Below are 16091 nucleotides of genomic sequence, written 5' to 3' on the forward strand. Positions count from 1 at the left end.
AAATGTTCTTTTTGGATATAGATATGTGAATATTTCTGTATGTATTGGTAGACTCAATTCATATATTAAGTTATTAATTTCTTTCTCTAAATGGCCTTGCTGACAAATGTTCAGTGTTATGCAATCCAGCCATTTGAAATACAGGCAAACCTTCCATCCCTGGCTTTCTCAGCATCCCAGTTACGGGGTTTTTTTTGTCTGTTTTCAGACAGTTTCTGGCAGTTTCTTTTCCTGGTCCCTGGGGTGGTCACTGTGGCTCTGGATGGAGTTTGTCCTTGCACAGAGGAGTCTCAATTGTAATCCTGGCCTTGGAAACTGATCCTGTAACTTCATCTTTTTTTATTATTGTAGTGTCCCTCAGTGTAGCTCCCACATGGGAGAGCTGGGCAGATACTGTTACTGTAACTATTGCACGTGTTCATCCTTTGTTTTTGTCATTATATTTAAATCATACTTCAGAGACATGAAACAATGGAAATGCAGGCCTTGGTAAATAAATGTATCAGCTGATGATCAGAATTTATAATTCTGTGTATCCTCTGTGTTGTGTTTTAAATATCCAATCAATAAGTTCATTCTTCTGTCCATAAGGAAGTTTTCATTGGCCTGTGGTTCCTTTATCCTGATAATGTGTAGTGTTGGCTGTGAAAAATCAGTGGTGCACAGACAGGAAAGGGAGATGGAGAGTTTGGATTTCTGGTTCTGTAGAATTTCTTAACTTGAGATTACAAAGTTGATTTAGGGCAAATTTTGAATGCAATGGTACAATAAGTCCTGAGGAAGCCTCTTAACTCAGAAAAAAAGCCCCAAACTCCCTCTCTGTGGCATAGTTTAGCTCAATGTGCCAAAGGGGTGCCTGAGCCTTGCTGGCAGCTCCTGCTCAGGAACACCAAAAGATGGGAACAGCTGTAAAACATCTGGTGGGAAGAGGCAGCCAGGGCAGGAATCTGGAATCTGGAATCTCTGTGCCACTGCTGGATTTTCTGCCTGGTGAGCTCTGCCTTTGGCTTAGGTGAGGAAAATGCAATGTTTAATGGGATGGTGGTGAGGCTAAAGAGAAAGAGGAGGCTGAAAGCAAAGCTTGGAAATTCAGCTGTCCAGCTGGTTGGAGACTCAACAGGAGATTTGAAGTTGTGTTGTCTGCTTTCCTTAGAAAAATGAGACTTTACATTAAATTAAGGTAGCTGGATACTCTTCTGGGCAGAGCAATGCTTTTCTAATAGTTTTGTTTTGCATGCCTTTTACTGAGAAATAGATTTTAATCAAATGTCTGCCTCTTACTGGGTATTTTTTTTTTTTCTAGCAGTATTAAACCTCACTCTGGGCCACACAATGTCACTGCAATGTGGATGATATGTTAGATATCAGGGAAAATTTCCTGACTGTGAGGGTGGGGAGGGCCTGGCACAGGAGCTGTGGCTGCCTCTGGATCCCTGGAAGTGTCCAAGGCCAGGCTGGACAGGGCTTGGGATGGTGGAAGGTGTCCCTGCCCGTGGCTGGGGTGGGACAAGATGATGAAATCAGGCTGTGATGTTCAGGTGACAAATTCACCTTGAAATCCCACCTAAGTACAAGGAAAATGTTTAAAGATCCTCTAACACATTGCAAATATTGAAAATCAACACGGGTTGAAAAGCAGTGTATTTTTCCAAAACAGACTCCTTTGCATTTATTGGGAATTTGGATTTTTTTTGAGTTGTTACTCCGACTGCAACTTTTCTGAGGCTGCCCTGCAGTTAGCCCAGACAGACACCTGTGCTCTAAGCTGGGAGACTTCTGGAATTACATTTATCTTCCATGTTATTCTGTGAACTGCTCTTCGTTAAAGGAAAAGTTTAATAAGAATTTGTCTTGTTGCCCAGGTTTGGCAGAGTCACACAACATAGTAGTCTGTCTTCTCAAAACCACAGAATGTCTTCATGTTCCTAACACTTAATTTCAGCTCCCTGATTGAGGTTGTTCATGGAAATTATGTAGTGAACTGCCTACTTCCTTCTCCAAATTGACAGCTGTGTGGGCTTGGGGAAAGCATTAATGTCACTGTTCTGGAAAACAACCCCCAAGCTTTGTATCCTCATGCGACAGGAGATCTGAAAGTGAAAGTACTTCTTGATGCTTTCACTCATTCTAATTGTTCAGCTTGCAGCACTGATAGTAATGCCTTTGAACAGATATTTGACAAATTACTGGTAAAGACTCTCAGGTTTTTTTTCTTTTTCCCCTGCCACATTCTTTTCTTCTCTCTCTGAAGTAGACTTTAGAGTTGAGTAACAACTTTACTGTAGCCTTTAGGGTTGAGTGTATGATTAACTTAGCACTAACATGAATTAGAAAAAAAAAAGCTCCCAGGGATTTGGAGTACTAGTATTAATTAAGGACTTATTTTCTGGTTTTTGTTATGCCATTATGTGCTAGCAGACTAAAAACGGCATTTCTCTTCCTGTTACTGCTTCCAGGAGAACAAGTGTATTCTAAAATGTTCATGCATCTCCTCCAGGAGTGCTTTCCTCAATGCTGAGGTGTCCAAAAAACCAGGAACTGAGAATCTCCCCTTGCCTTCTGTCCATTTCTGGGTGCTGAGTGCTCTCCCTGCCCAACCTGCACATAGGAAATCCAAATTTGCTCCTTGTCCCCAAAGTCACTGCTCTGTCCTTGCAGTGCCCACCTGGGTGTGATGTGCACACCTTTAGTGTGCATGAATCGTGGAGAATTGGATGTTCAAAAAGAAAATCTGAAAAAAAAATCTCCAGAAAGCCCTTAAAGGAACAGTGTGATGGGCTCAGAAAGTGCCCTGGTGATGGGATGGTGTTTGTGACACACCTTGTCTGCCCAGGCCTTCGTGGATGGGACCATGTGCATGTCTGGGAAGGAGGAGCAGGATGTTCAGTGCAGCAGATGCTGCTGGCCATTTATTTGGGCTTGTTGTATTCACCCAGGATTTTTTTACCCAAGCATCCCCCTTTGGCCCTTGGTAGAAGGTGAAGGACTGGGGAGAGGTGAGAATTTAAAGATGAGGTGTCCCTGTGTGTGAAAAGCTCCCACATTGCCGTGCTGTGATTCTCCTTGGAAAACCTTTGGCACCTGCACAGAAGGGCTGGATGGTTCCCCCGGGGTCTCAGAATTTTACCCCAGGGACAGGGGTAGAGATGAGGTTTCTCCAGACCCATCAGGGCTCATTGCTTGGGGAAGGTGGGCTGTGTTTGAATTCCTTCTGCATTCTTTTTGAACTTGGGAGGTTACAGAAGTGCCACGTGGCCAGGGGGATGCTGCACTGTCAGAACACTTCCTTGAGCTCAGAAAGGAAGAAACAATGTGAGTGAATAGGAAAGATCCTCCCTGATCAAATGTGGGTGGAGATGATTCCTCTTTTAGGGCACCTGGTAACTCATGCTGCACTTGGAGGAGAGGAAGAAACAACCAGTTCCCCCAAAACTTGCCCTGAGTGTGTATTTTTAAAAATTTTCCATTTAATCAGGAAGAGAGATCTCGCAATAATTGTGAATACTCTGCAGTGAGTGCAGAGGTGGTGTCTGCTGGCTGGGCACGGTGTTTATCTTCTGCCAGCTGAGTAGGAAGGTGTTTGTTTGCTGCTGATGTTCTGGGGGATTCCTCTGTTTCTTGAACAAATGGAGGAAGCAGCACTGACCTCCCCATGGCTTCATCCCAAGGATCACCCTGTGAGAGCTGGATCCCATCCCTGGTGCAGTTTAGTGTGTGCTTGGCTTTCAAACTGCTAGCAATAAATTAAATGATAACCTATTGCTTTAGATTAGTGCTTGGCACCGTGGAGCCCTGAGCTGATTTGATGATTTCCTGCTTTGATGGATCCCTGGCAAAGCCATGGTGCTTTGACAGGGAAAAACACAACTCCAAGACTGCAGCAGGTAATGGTGATGAATTTTAATAGGAATCTTTGTCTCTGAATAAAAGTTTTATATAAGATTAAGTAACTACCAGTGCTCCTTCTGGAGGCAGACAGAAGCATGTTGCTGTTTTAGCTGCCAAAGTTCCTGAACATTTTCGTGGTGCCTGGTGATGAATTGTCTGAAGTATTCCCTCTTCTGTTTTCTGTATGTGCAGATTTCATTCAATTTGTAAAGTTTCCTGTGTAATTATTTCTTTTCCCACCTGTTTCTCTGTGTTTTGCATTTTGCTGTTGTGCTTTTACCTGGGGAAGGTCCAGGTACAGTCCCAGCTCCCAGTCAGGAGAGTGTTCTTAGAGTAGTTGGAATTAAAAACTGAAACCTCCAAAGTCCTGCCTCATGGAAATAATCTGAGTAGGTTACACCACCAATTCTGATGACAAAAATACACCTTCTGTTTACCTATCTGCATTTTAAATTGATTAATGTCCAGTCCTTCAAGCAAAGAACCAGAATGAAAAAAATCAATTTTTCCCTGATGCCTGACATTCAGTTATTATTGTTCTATTCTTATCATAGAGCTAATGGGAGATGTGGGTAGTTACACTGAATAGTGATTCTGGCAATGCATTTGTTGGGTTCATATCTTTCAGATTAATTCACTTTACAGTTAGAGAATTGGTCCTGAAAATCTGAGAATGTCATTGCACATCACTGCAAATAATGAAGGTTTTACCATTAGAGCTTAGAACATTCTGGTGATTTTGCTGGTGGCCACACTTGGTGGAGAAACCTGAGGTGCTGAAATTCATGAGATCAATACTTTGCCATCTGTGAGAGCATTTGGAATCTCCTGACTTGTATTCAAGCAGAGACCCCAGCAATAATCCATAATTTCAAGTAAAGAAATGCCTGTTTTAAATGAATGCCAAATTTATTTAGATTGAAACGGGCAACTTATTGAAAAAAAAAAAATCTTTATCCAGACAAACATTAGGCTAAATAGATGTGAGAAGTGCTATCCTAGGAAATTTTTTTTTGTTCCTAAAGCATCAGCACGACCGTTGTTTGTTCCATCACACCAGCAGTCTGTCTGCTCCAAGTCATGTGCTCAAGCATCTCTGTGTTGTCTCCAAAGCCAAAAACCCCCCTCCTGCCTGAGAGAAAAACTGAATAGTTGTTTTCTTCAAAGCACAGCAAGGAAAGGCTCGTTGCATCCTGTTTCTGTGTCTCTAGTTTGATTTTTTTTTTTTTTTTTTTTTTAAATTCCAAATGGACATCCCTGCCTTATTCAGTAATTCTTAAAATGACAGCAAGTTTCTTCTCAAAGCTTGGAAATGATAATGAAGAATTGAGTTCTGTCTTCTCACAACAGTGATTTTCCAGGGTGAAACATGGAGTTTGTGTCCTGGAGCTGATTGCTTTTCTCATGTGCTCATGGGGTAAGAAAAGCTGCTTCAGGCATATCCTAGGAAAGGCACACCTCACTTTGACTTTAGCCTGGAATTTGTTTGCTTCACTGGGTGCATTTGATAGGGAAAAAAAAATAATCTAGTGATTAATCATTCAGTTTTGCATTTCTGAATTTTCAAAAAATGTGTTTCTTTCTTAATGATTCATCTTTAAAACAGATTAATTTGGATGTTCTTGTAAGCCACATTTATCTACGTGGGGGATTTTTCAGTGAGGATACTCCAGGATTATTGGTGTGTGATAAAACATGATATGAGGACAGAAATTATGTTTCTCTTTAAAAGATAGTTTAAAAATAATTTTATTTTGGTGCAAATACTTCATTTTTAACATAAGATAGTTGTGATAGTAGCCATGCATCCTCTCAGTTCCTCACTGGGTGTGAGGATGTCCCTTTGTACAACATTATTTTCAAAGTGAACATTTTATGAAGTGATGAATTGATATAGTTTTGGTTATTGGTGAAATTTATTTATTTTTAATGGAAAGTAGTTCTGTTCTTCATACTTCTGAAGAAATAGATTCACTTCCTCAAATTCTTCATCCTAGCAACACTCTATTCCTTGGGAACATTGCATTAAATTTGGTGAACCAAAACAGGTATTTGCTGTTAAATATTTACTCTTGCAGCAATTTATTGTTGCAGTTGGAAGCAGGAAATTTTAAAGGAGGCTTTAAGTTGTCATTATTGGAATGAAATGTTTCCATAGGAACTGAAGTTGTTAAAATATTCCTGGAAAACTGAACTCGTGTCTGTAGTTCCAAACTTAATTCCTGTATAAAGTTTTGTTTTTCTATTTTGTGTTGATTAAAAATGTTAAAATGAGGTTTCAAGCAGATGTGTCCTTAAAGAAAATTAAAAATAACCTTAAAACCCTCGGGCCAAGCACTTTCCCATTTCCAGTGACTGTGTTTTGAATGTGTGTTTGGCTGGGCTTGATGACTTTTTACTGATACATAAATAAGAAACTTCTGAATGAATTGTTGGTTATACAGTCCTGTGAAAATCAGTCAATAAAAACATTTAGGCAAACTCTGTAGGAAATTACAACACAACCTTGAAAACACACAACTAAAAATAGCACGGAGTGCAGTGCTGTGATTCAGGAACTGTGTGAGCAGAAATGCAGAGTCACCAAGCCACTCCTGCAGGTGGAGAAAATCAACATGCCTGGATTTGGGCAGGACCTAACCGATGGGGAAGCTGGATATCAGTGTTTGTCACTGTTTTATCTGGGATAAAACCCAGTTTATTGAATTCAGAGTTGAAATAACACATCTCATGGGGGTGCAGCTTGGGTCCTTCTAAATAACAATGCAGGTGCAAGAATGGAATGACTGAACTCTGACCTCTGCTCCATCACTCTTCCCCTCACAGCACTGCTTAATCCTGCTCTGCTCTTTGTGCAGGACAAATTTGGAAGCACTTCAGAAAAAGCTGGAGGAGCTGGAGCTGGATGAGCAGCAGAGAAAACGCCTGGAAGCATTCCTCACCCAGAAACAGAAGGTTGGGGAGCTGAAGGATGATGACTTTGAGAAGATCAGTGAGCTGGGAGCAGGCAATGGTGGTGTGGTCTTCAAAGTGTCCCACAAACCCTCTGGCCTCATCATGGCAAGAAAGGTGAGGGGGTCAAAAAAAGCAACTTGGGGATGGTGTTTATAGAGGATGTTGTCTCTAAAATACAGTGATTTTGTTTAGAGAAATAACACAAAAATTATTATTTAATGCCAGCTTTCAGAGAAGGGGGTGTGTTTCCAAAAGTAGGAAAGGTTGCACTTCCTCATCCTACCTGAGCTTCCCAGTTTTTCAGAAATAGTGTGTTAGTAATGAAAGGATGGACATTTGTTCCTCCTTTTTCCCCTCTCACTCAGGAGTAGGAGGCCTAAAAAATGACTGGAAGCTATAAATGAGACAAAAGTGGTAATATTCTGTATTCTGGGCAAGAAGTTTAGAGGAATGGAAAAGGTATCACCTGTTTTAAGAGCTTCCTTCACAGGCACACACCAGAAAAGGGTCTCTGGATGAGACTGGAGAAGAAAAAAAACTCCAAAAAATGGGGATGAGGGAATGCATTGGAGTTCAGTGACATGTGCTGTCCTGTAGTTCCATCCTGGGGTGCAGTTTCTGTGCAGGAAGGGATTAATCCTTCTGTGAGAGTCTTTTCCTTGCTTTAGTACCTGGAGCAGTTGTGATCTGGTTTGCAAGAGAACTAAGGTTTTGTTTGTTTGGGTTTTTTTGTTTTGTTTTGGTTTTTTTTGACTGAAATAACTGGGTGGTTTAATTCTCATTTTGTTTACATGAGAAGGTTTCACTTCCTTTCAATATCCCTGGGAACAGAACACTCATCCCAGGTCCCATTGTTTTAGTGCACTGGGAACTTCCCTTTTTTTTTTTTTGATTGAGAAGTTGAACACTTCAGGTGTTTCTTTTTAAGAAAGGAACAGCATCATCTTCAGCAAAACTAAAGGAAAATGTGCATGTGCTAAGAATAAACTGTGCTGAGGAGTTTTGGAAGAAGTAAAGGAAAATGCCTAATTCTGAGATGTGAGAATTACAAAATGCACAAGTCACTGAGATTTTCTTGAACTAAATCAATTTAATTGATTTTTGTTTTTTCACCTGCTGTGGGTCTAACAGGAAATTTTGACCCAATTCTTTAATATTTGACGCAACTGAGATGTTTGCTGAATTGCCATTTCTCTTCCATTTATTAACCAAAATGTAATTTCTATAATTCTCTTTCCTTTCACATAAGGAACACACTTGTATGGATAAAGAATTTATTGGGGAAAAAGTATTGGGGAGTTTTTAATTGGAGGTTCAGCTCATTCCTTCCACTATTGCTTTACAAACACCTGCACAGATATTTTTCAGCAGCTGCCTCTGAGTCAGTGCATCTTTGACACATTTCCATAAGGAAATATGCTGGAACAAGAAGTTTCTGTTGGAGAAATACTTTGTGAAAAGGGGATAGAATTCTGCCTTTTCATGGGTGGGAAACAAGGGTGGATTATTTTACAGTTAATTGTAGAATAATTCAGGTTGGAAAGTGCCTGTGGAGGTCGTGAGATGCTCAAAGCAGAGTCAGCTCTGAGATCAGAGCACGCTCAGGGCCTGCCAGGTATTGAAAACCTCCCTGAATGGCACAGATCAATCCTGAGGAGTGGATTTGATTGGATTTGATTGGATTTGATTTGATTTATTGGGCTTCTTTTGCAGTTGATCCACCTGGAGATCAAGCCAGCCATCCGCAACCAGATCATCCGGGAGCTGCAGGTGCTGCACGAGTGCAACTCCCCCTACATCGTGGGCTTCTATGGAGCCTTCTACAGTGATGGGGAGATCTCCATCTGCATGGAGCACATGGTGAGAGCTCATTTTTTAATTTATTTCTTTATTTCCTGGCAGTTATTCCCTGAGCCTTCCTGCAGCCCCTCAGTGCCACCAGCGCTGCCTTTACCAAAGTTCTCTGCTGGACTGAAGGTGGGGTTTGGAAACTCCACGAATTTTTAATTCTGCATATCCGAGGTTGGGATTGATAGGAGATGTTTTATTTCCTTCTCCAATGTCTGCCCTGCACAAATGTAGCTTCCCAATTGCTTCTCTTTTATCCTTTTGTTGTTTTTCAAAATATTTACCCAGTCCTGCTACTGAAACACTTGTTCTGATTGGGGTTCAGCTTTGTTTTTTTTCTGCAGAATGGACCAGGTCACTGATACTGCAACTGTGCAGATTCTATTTTTTTCTTATTTATATGAATCCATATTTTGTCCCTTTTTAAAATTTTACGGAAAATGCAAACGTGAAGAATAGTGAGCAAGCCCAGAGGGATCTTACACAACTTTTTTAATGCCAAAAAAATATTTTTAACCGTGTTTCATTTTAATACAAAGTACACATTCTTCTCGACATCTGTTTGCCTTTCTCCAGCCATATGGACTCCAAACATGAAAAGTAAATTTTCTGTAATTAAAGGACAGTCAAATTTGTTGCCTCACTTGATGGAGGTTTTTAACAACACGAAACACAATAGAGCTGAAGACCTCTTTATTTTTTTTTTCCCCTGAAAAGAACTGTTTCTTTAGAGAGAAGCTGTAATTTTTTTCTGGAAAGTACATGTGATTGTTTTAATGCTTCTCTGGCCCCTCAGAATTTTTAAAGGAATCGATGGTTGCTTAGGAACGAGCTCTCACGATCCGAGTTTCAGGCATGTGAGAGCTGAGGGGAAGGTGTGCACCCCCCAAAACACAAATTCCTGCTGGGAATTTTAAAGTTGAGCTCTCAGAACTGAAAAGAAGAGTAAAAAAAAAAATAGGAAAGTAGGCATTAAAAAAAACCCACTGTTTGGGGCTCTGTTAAATGGCACAGATGTGCACAGCTGTGTGTGTTACCACATTCCAGAGGAGAGCTGGTGATCCAAGAGATCACATGGAGAAATAAAAGGTTTAAAGAGTCTCAATTGATTTTTTTTTTTTCAAGGAGAAAATCACCAGCAGCATTTAGGCTTTGTAAGTTCCTAAACAGGGAATAATATACCTGACATGGAATATTATAGCAGACAGCAAACATTTTCAATTTAAGGGAAGGCAGGGTGAAATCAGTGCTGAATCTGCTCCAAGCCACACTGGATACAACATTTTACACATAGAACAACTGATCAATAAGTTATGAAATCAAAGAAGAGGTGGATTATTTAAATTCTACTCTTAATTTAGCATTAAGCTTAATGCAGATCATTGGTAGAAGTTTTTGGTCTCCTTTTGGATAAAAGACTGGATGAAAATCTCCATTGTGGTCTTTTTTTTTTTTTTTTTTTTAGTTGTTACCACTCAGAAATCTTATTTTTAGCAGTGGGTTACAAAACCTAAGTAGAATTACGAACAAAAAGTTGGAGGTGGAACAGGAATGGAACTTGAGTGTTTGATATTTTTAGGTACCTAAATTCAAGATCAATGCCTAACTTTGCTTAGCAGCAGGTATTTAACAGGAAAAAGGATCTGAGGCAGCTCCTGCAAGACACTGAAGGCTGCAGCTGAATTGTGTTCAGCCTTGTCCACGATCAGAACTGGTCCTTAGGGAAGGGGAAAAGAGTTTTGTTTTTTTTTTGTAACAAAATTATGGTTAATATACCAGTGTCTCAGAGAGAGAGCTGTCCAGAAATTCACACTGGTTTAACAAGAGATTTCTAGAGATTTTTTTTTTTTTTCTGTTGGTGTATTTTTAATCAAGTGTGGAGTATGTGGGTGTGTTTTTTACAAAAATAAGTGATCAGATAAGTATTTATATACTTCCCTTCTCATAAGAGTTGTAGATTTTAGTCCTCAAATAATAAACCTTTGTGTTCCAGTTTTGTTTTGTTTTTTTTTTGCTTTCACCATGTGTAAATGTTGATGAGAACTTCCAAAGGGGAGGTTGAGGCAGAAGGCAGTTAATGACTCCAGTTGAATCTTTATGTCAAGTATTGGGAGTTATCCAGTGCTGATCCAGACAACAGGATATGGTTTTAAATTTGAAAAATAACTTTTCAATTTCTTCTTTGGTTGTATATTCTCTGCTCCAGAGAATCCAAACCTTATGCACAAATCTATTGTTGAATCAGTTGCTAAAAATAAACAGCATTTTTCCCAGTTTTCCTTTTGAAAAGCTCTTAGCAACAGTGGGATATATTTGCCTTTGCTGGGGGTGTGTGTACATGCAGGCAATTTATTTAATCTAATAAACAAGGCCATGGCTTACCAGGGAACCTTCAAAACATTTTCTCCCTATTTTGGTTTTTTCTGTGCCAAACCAACCTTCCATCCTTGGAAGGGTCACCCTGGAACCTGCAGGGCTGACAGAGGCAGCTCCTCCCTGGGGCAGGGATCTGGGCTCCCTCCTGATCCTGGGGTGCTCCTACACCCCTGGAAGTGTCCAGGGCCAGGCTGGACAGGGCTTGGAGCCCCCTGGGATAGGGGAAGCTGTCCCAGCTCCATCATTCTGGGATTTTCAAGCAGAAAACTCTGTCTCTTCCACTATGATGAGTTTTCAGCCCCATAATTAGGATAAATAACACATTTTCTTTCTGTCTTTGGAGGAGGAGGATTATCATGGATGACTGTGACAAGAAAAAAAATGCATTGGGCTGAAAATGACAGAAACCTGTGAAATCTTTCCTGCTTGCTTGGCCCTGTTTGTGGACAGTGCTTCCTTAAGGAGATCCAAGCCATGGAAATGCTGCTCTGGAAGAGCATTGTGTGCAGTGTTTATTTGAGTGGATGTTGTTAGTGGCCAAATGTTTGTTTAAAATAAACACAAACCCAACTGATTCCTCCTGAGGAGTGATTTATTTGTTTCAGATTTACACCACAACAACGTTAAAGCAAACACGAAATGCAACTTTATATTTTTTTATTTTTTTTTAAACAAATTTAGGCTTCAATTTACATCCCTGCTTAAAACATTTTAGAGCAATTTGATTCAAATTTGACTATTAAATATTTCATACTAGGATGGTGGCTCTTTGGATCAAGTGCTGAAAAAGGCTGGGAGAATTCCAGAGCAGATCCTGGGCAAAGTTAGCATCGCGGTGAGTGGGGGCACGGGAATGGCAGTGCCACATCCAGGCATGAGGGGGAAGGCAACATTCCCTGATTTTTTTCAGTGTGTTTTCTTCATTTTACAGCTTTTTTTTTTTTTTTTTTTTGTATCTTTGTTTGTGACTGTGGGCACTGGGATGAGTAACACATTCTGCTCTGTGTGCTTGGAGCTGCTGCTTTTGGATCAGTTGATGCTTTTGGATAAAAGCTGAATTAACACTTCCTTATTTTTCTATATTACCTTTTCCACTCCATTCTGCAGCAAGCTCTGTATGCAGAACTTCCAGGAAGGGGTTGGGTTTGTTTTTTGTTTTTCTAGTCTGAGCTGGAGGTACAAATGAAAACTCAGTGTTGATTGGTAGTGATTGCATTTTGGGATTTCTGTTAAGCTGCATGCATTTGGAATTCTTGTACAGACAAAGCATTCAACTCTCTCTTCTGCTTCCTAAATTAATTTCTTTTCCATTTGTCTCTAGGTAATAAAAGGACTCACATATCTGAGAGAAAAGCATAAAATAATGCACAGAGGTAAGATAAAACTTTGTGTTGTAACTTTCCTTGAGTGTAGTTTTTATTCACACTAAAATACCTCTTTATTTCTGTGCTTGGTTCTTTATGGTTCCATGTGACTTTGGTTCAAAGGGTTTTTCTTGGGCAGTGTAAGGCAAGCTGTTTGTTTGAAATCCAGATCTCTTACCATGGCTATCAGGTGTCTTCAGCTTCTGTCTTCCTGCAACTTATCTGGGTTTGTAATCCATGCCTGAACTGCTGTTCTTGCATTTTATGTGCACACAGAACTTGTCTGTGTTTGAGACTGATTGCAATTAAAACCTCTGACCTAAATTTCATTTGACTGTTCAACAGCCATTGCCATTAAAACTTTTAAAAGAAAGCCACTTTTTTCCCATCTGTCTTACATTCACATGCTGTTTTTTGAGAGCTGTCATGCAGAACTGCATCCTTTTTGTATTGTAAAACAATTAAAAAGCCATGGTAAAGCTGTGTAAAATGGGAGTGTTGCATCTCCTGGGCCTTTAGTTACTTTAGAATAAATGTATTGGATTATTTTCTGCTTTTTAGTTGCATTTTTAAAAATCCAGCTCCTCCATGAATCTGTTGCATGTTCCATTACAGAAGAATGACCCTTGGTACAGTAATAAATCCATTATTGCTGCTGTGGGTGTGATGTGAAGGTGGAGCTGGAGCAGCTGCTGGGGAGCTTTGGACCACAGGAGAATATTCAGATTATAAAATATGTGCAGCAAACATTAGTACATGTCTAAATTTACATTCACTGCCCAGACCAGAAGGAGGAATCAGCAATCCCAGCTTGCACAAGCTGTTGTAGGATCACCTTACACATGGAGTTGTGTTTATCACACATCCCTGGTTTGTGGGGTTTTTTTTATACAAATATAGCTCTCTTGTGGAGCCAGGAGGTTGGAGGGAGATTCTAAACATTCCTGGTGACAGTATCAAAGTCATTTGTCTCCAGGGAAAGAAATCACCTTATTTTAGGGCATCCTGGAAGAGTTACTGCTGCATCTTCTTGTTCACAGCAGTGAGTTGTTACTATGTTGGTTGCTTGGGGTTGTTTTTTTTTTTTTTTTTTTTTTTTTTTTTTAGGTTGATCTTGCTCAGCTGAGACAGCAGTTTTTATTTATTTATTTTCAGTTTTACAATCTGTAAATCTGATAAATCCAAAAGGAAGCCCTCCTAATCTTGTTTAAGTGCAGCTTAACCTCATGGTATTTGCTACATCAGAGATTACACTGCAGGTCCATGGACCAGCACAAATTCCTCTTCTACAGCAGAAATTCCTCTTCTACACTGCTTCCAATTTTACTGGATTGAGTGTGCCCTGCAGTGTAAAATTCCATGTCCACATAGTGGTTTTTATTTTTCAGCTCAGTTTCCATCCTGTGTGCTCTGACAGCTGCAGGAATTCCTGACCTTGTGCACTTTTTGCAGAAGCTGCTCTGTGATCACATCACATCTGTGATGTCTCATAAAGAGGGAGCCAAAATGACATTTTGGGAGTGGATCATGGCCAGTGCTGGCAGTTAAAAGGAGAATCAGTCAGAACAGTGAGTGGTTTTCTCATCTCTGGACAGCCAGAGCCAAACTTGCAGCTTCTGTCCTTGATGCTGTCCCTGGGTCTGTCTGTGCCACAGACTTTGTGCATTATTTGGACACCCCTTATGAAGGTTGGAGTGCAGGTGAAGCTGCTTCTGGCAGTTTTTCCAAACTGCCTCTTCCTTGAATCCCAGCTGAAATGAACAGTGCTGGTAAAAGCACTTTTCCTGTAACTGTGTCAGCATTATTTTATACACAGCTCTAATAATTGGAGATTTCTGTGCTTTGCTGTCTCTACTGCACTGACAAGGTGAGAACAGCATCTCTCCCATGGGCTGTTTGTTCTCACTCATCCATCCCTGGGGAAAATGTGTGCACTTGGTGGGCTTGTTTTCAGCAGCATTTCTTGGAGTTGTGCTGTGGGGAGAGTGGGTGACTTAAAAATGAAGAGACATCCCTGTTAAACATGAGAACATAGCAACAAAGGGCCAAAAAATCTGTTCTTAAATCTAAAGACAGCCAGGCTTGTGAGAACTTATTTGCAGGAAGGAATTTATTCCACTGCTATGTTTTATTACTTGTGTGGCAATATCAGCAAGTTTGGAATATTTAACCTAAACTGCTTTTGTGTCCTGGACTAACTGAGGAAAAGACAGCTCAAGGAAGAAGTTTTTGGGGCTTATTAGAGCAAGAAGGGAAATATGTTTATAGAGGAATATACAGTTCTTTTCTAGAGGGTTTGCTCATGTGGAGCACCGTGCTTTGTGTTCTGGTCCTCTCTGAAGAGATTTCAGGAATGAAATCACAAAACCTCTGGAAGTTCAACTGGTGGGATCCAAGGCAGGCACAGGAAGGGAAGGGATGAGGAGCATGACTGTGCTGGATATTTTTATAATGCCTTCTGATAAATAAAGGTATCTCTGGTGCTGTCTGGAGTTGAATCCTCTCTGGAATGTCTCTCCTTGCAGAGAAGCTGCTTTGTAAGGTTTTGAACCCCAGCTAGAGGCAGCAGGGATCACCCAGCAGGAAAGTGCCATGGTCTGTTCCAGGGCTGCAGTTCTAAAGGATTCCTGTGAGATCCTGCCTTGGGAAATGGAAATTTATTGGAAGATCCCAATGATGTGCTGCAAGACACATCCCTGGTCTATGTCCTCACAGTAACTGGTGCAGAGTGAATTCTGTCTGGGCTGAAGGTGTTATGAAACATCCAGGGCCACCTTTCAGAATGAACTTGTGGGGCAGAGCAGAGGAAGGAACCTCTTACAGAGATTATCAGGCATTCTGGAAACTTCTCTGTGTTGCCAGCTCCTTCTGCAGTGTCATAAATCCATCCCCCTGGCAAAAGACTTCTCTAGAATTCTCTTCCTGGCTTCTCTGGGATGGTATATAAAATATCTTCTACTTTCTTTTAAAGTGAAATGCTTGCATAACACATTTTGTGTTCCTTTTGTCTGTTCCTTGCAAGTTTCAGCATACATTTTGCAGGATGCCTTGGCATTCCTGTTCTTCTGGCAATACAAATCTCTGGTTTCCAGAGAAACTGCTCAAGTGCTCAGAGGCTCTGGAGTGAAAATAGAATAGGTGCTACATTTAGAGGGGTGGAAAGGCAGCAGCCTTCCAAACATCACACTGATCACATGGGGTGCCTTGTGTGGAAAATGAAAATACTCCAGGGAGGAGAAGCTTGGTGCAGAAATCCAGAGAGGAGATGGGGTTGCTGTGCTGGACTGAGAGCTGCAGTGTGGCATTGCCACCTGCAAAAACACTGAGGGGCAAAGGGAAGCCTTCAAGACACCGGGGGGGATTCTGAAACTTAAAGATGCTCATAAAGAGGATTTTGTTTGGTGCACTGACAGTGGAATGGTAATGATTTTTTTCTTTGTCATTTAATTATGAAGTATCAATGAACTCTGGAGATGAAAGTGGGGATTTACATCTTTGTTCTGAGTTGAATTTGTAGCTGTTCATTGATGAGCAGCACAAATCTGGGTATCTGTGATTTGTGCAGGCTCTGCTGTGCTTCCAGTTTTGCAAACACTGTTTTCTCCACCTTGCTTTTGCACAGAGCTTTGGGTGCAGATTCCTGTGCAGCTGGGAATCTCG

The 16091-nt window shown here is 40.7% G+C and overlaps 1 protein-coding gene across 2 annotated transcripts in view; it reads left to right on the forward strand.

The window, feature by feature from the left end:
- Positions 1 to 16091, forward strand: part of MAP2K1 (mitogen-activated protein kinase kinase 1) — a 32168-nt gene that overhangs the window by 7420 nt on the left and 8657 nt on the right. For both annotated transcript variants that reach the window (XM_014874621.2, XM_088172702.1), the window contains exons 2-5: positions 6747 to 6957; positions 8557 to 8703; positions 11825 to 11902; positions 12389 to 12440. In XM_014874621.2, coding sequence (XP_014730107.1) covers positions 6747 to 6957; positions 8557 to 8703; positions 11825 to 11902; positions 12389 to 12440 — 488 coding nt within the window. The remainder of the gene's footprint in view (positions 1 to 6746; positions 6958 to 8556; positions 8704 to 11824; positions 11903 to 12388; positions 12441 to 16091) is intronic.

This window comes from Sturnus vulgaris, chromosome 13, assembly GCF_052056855.1.
Source record: "Sturnus vulgaris isolate bStuVul1 chromosome 13, bStuVul1.hap1, whole genome shotgun sequence".
Classification (NCBI taxonomy): domain Eukaryota; kingdom Metazoa; phylum Chordata; class Aves; order Passeriformes; family Sturnidae; genus Sturnus; species Sturnus vulgaris.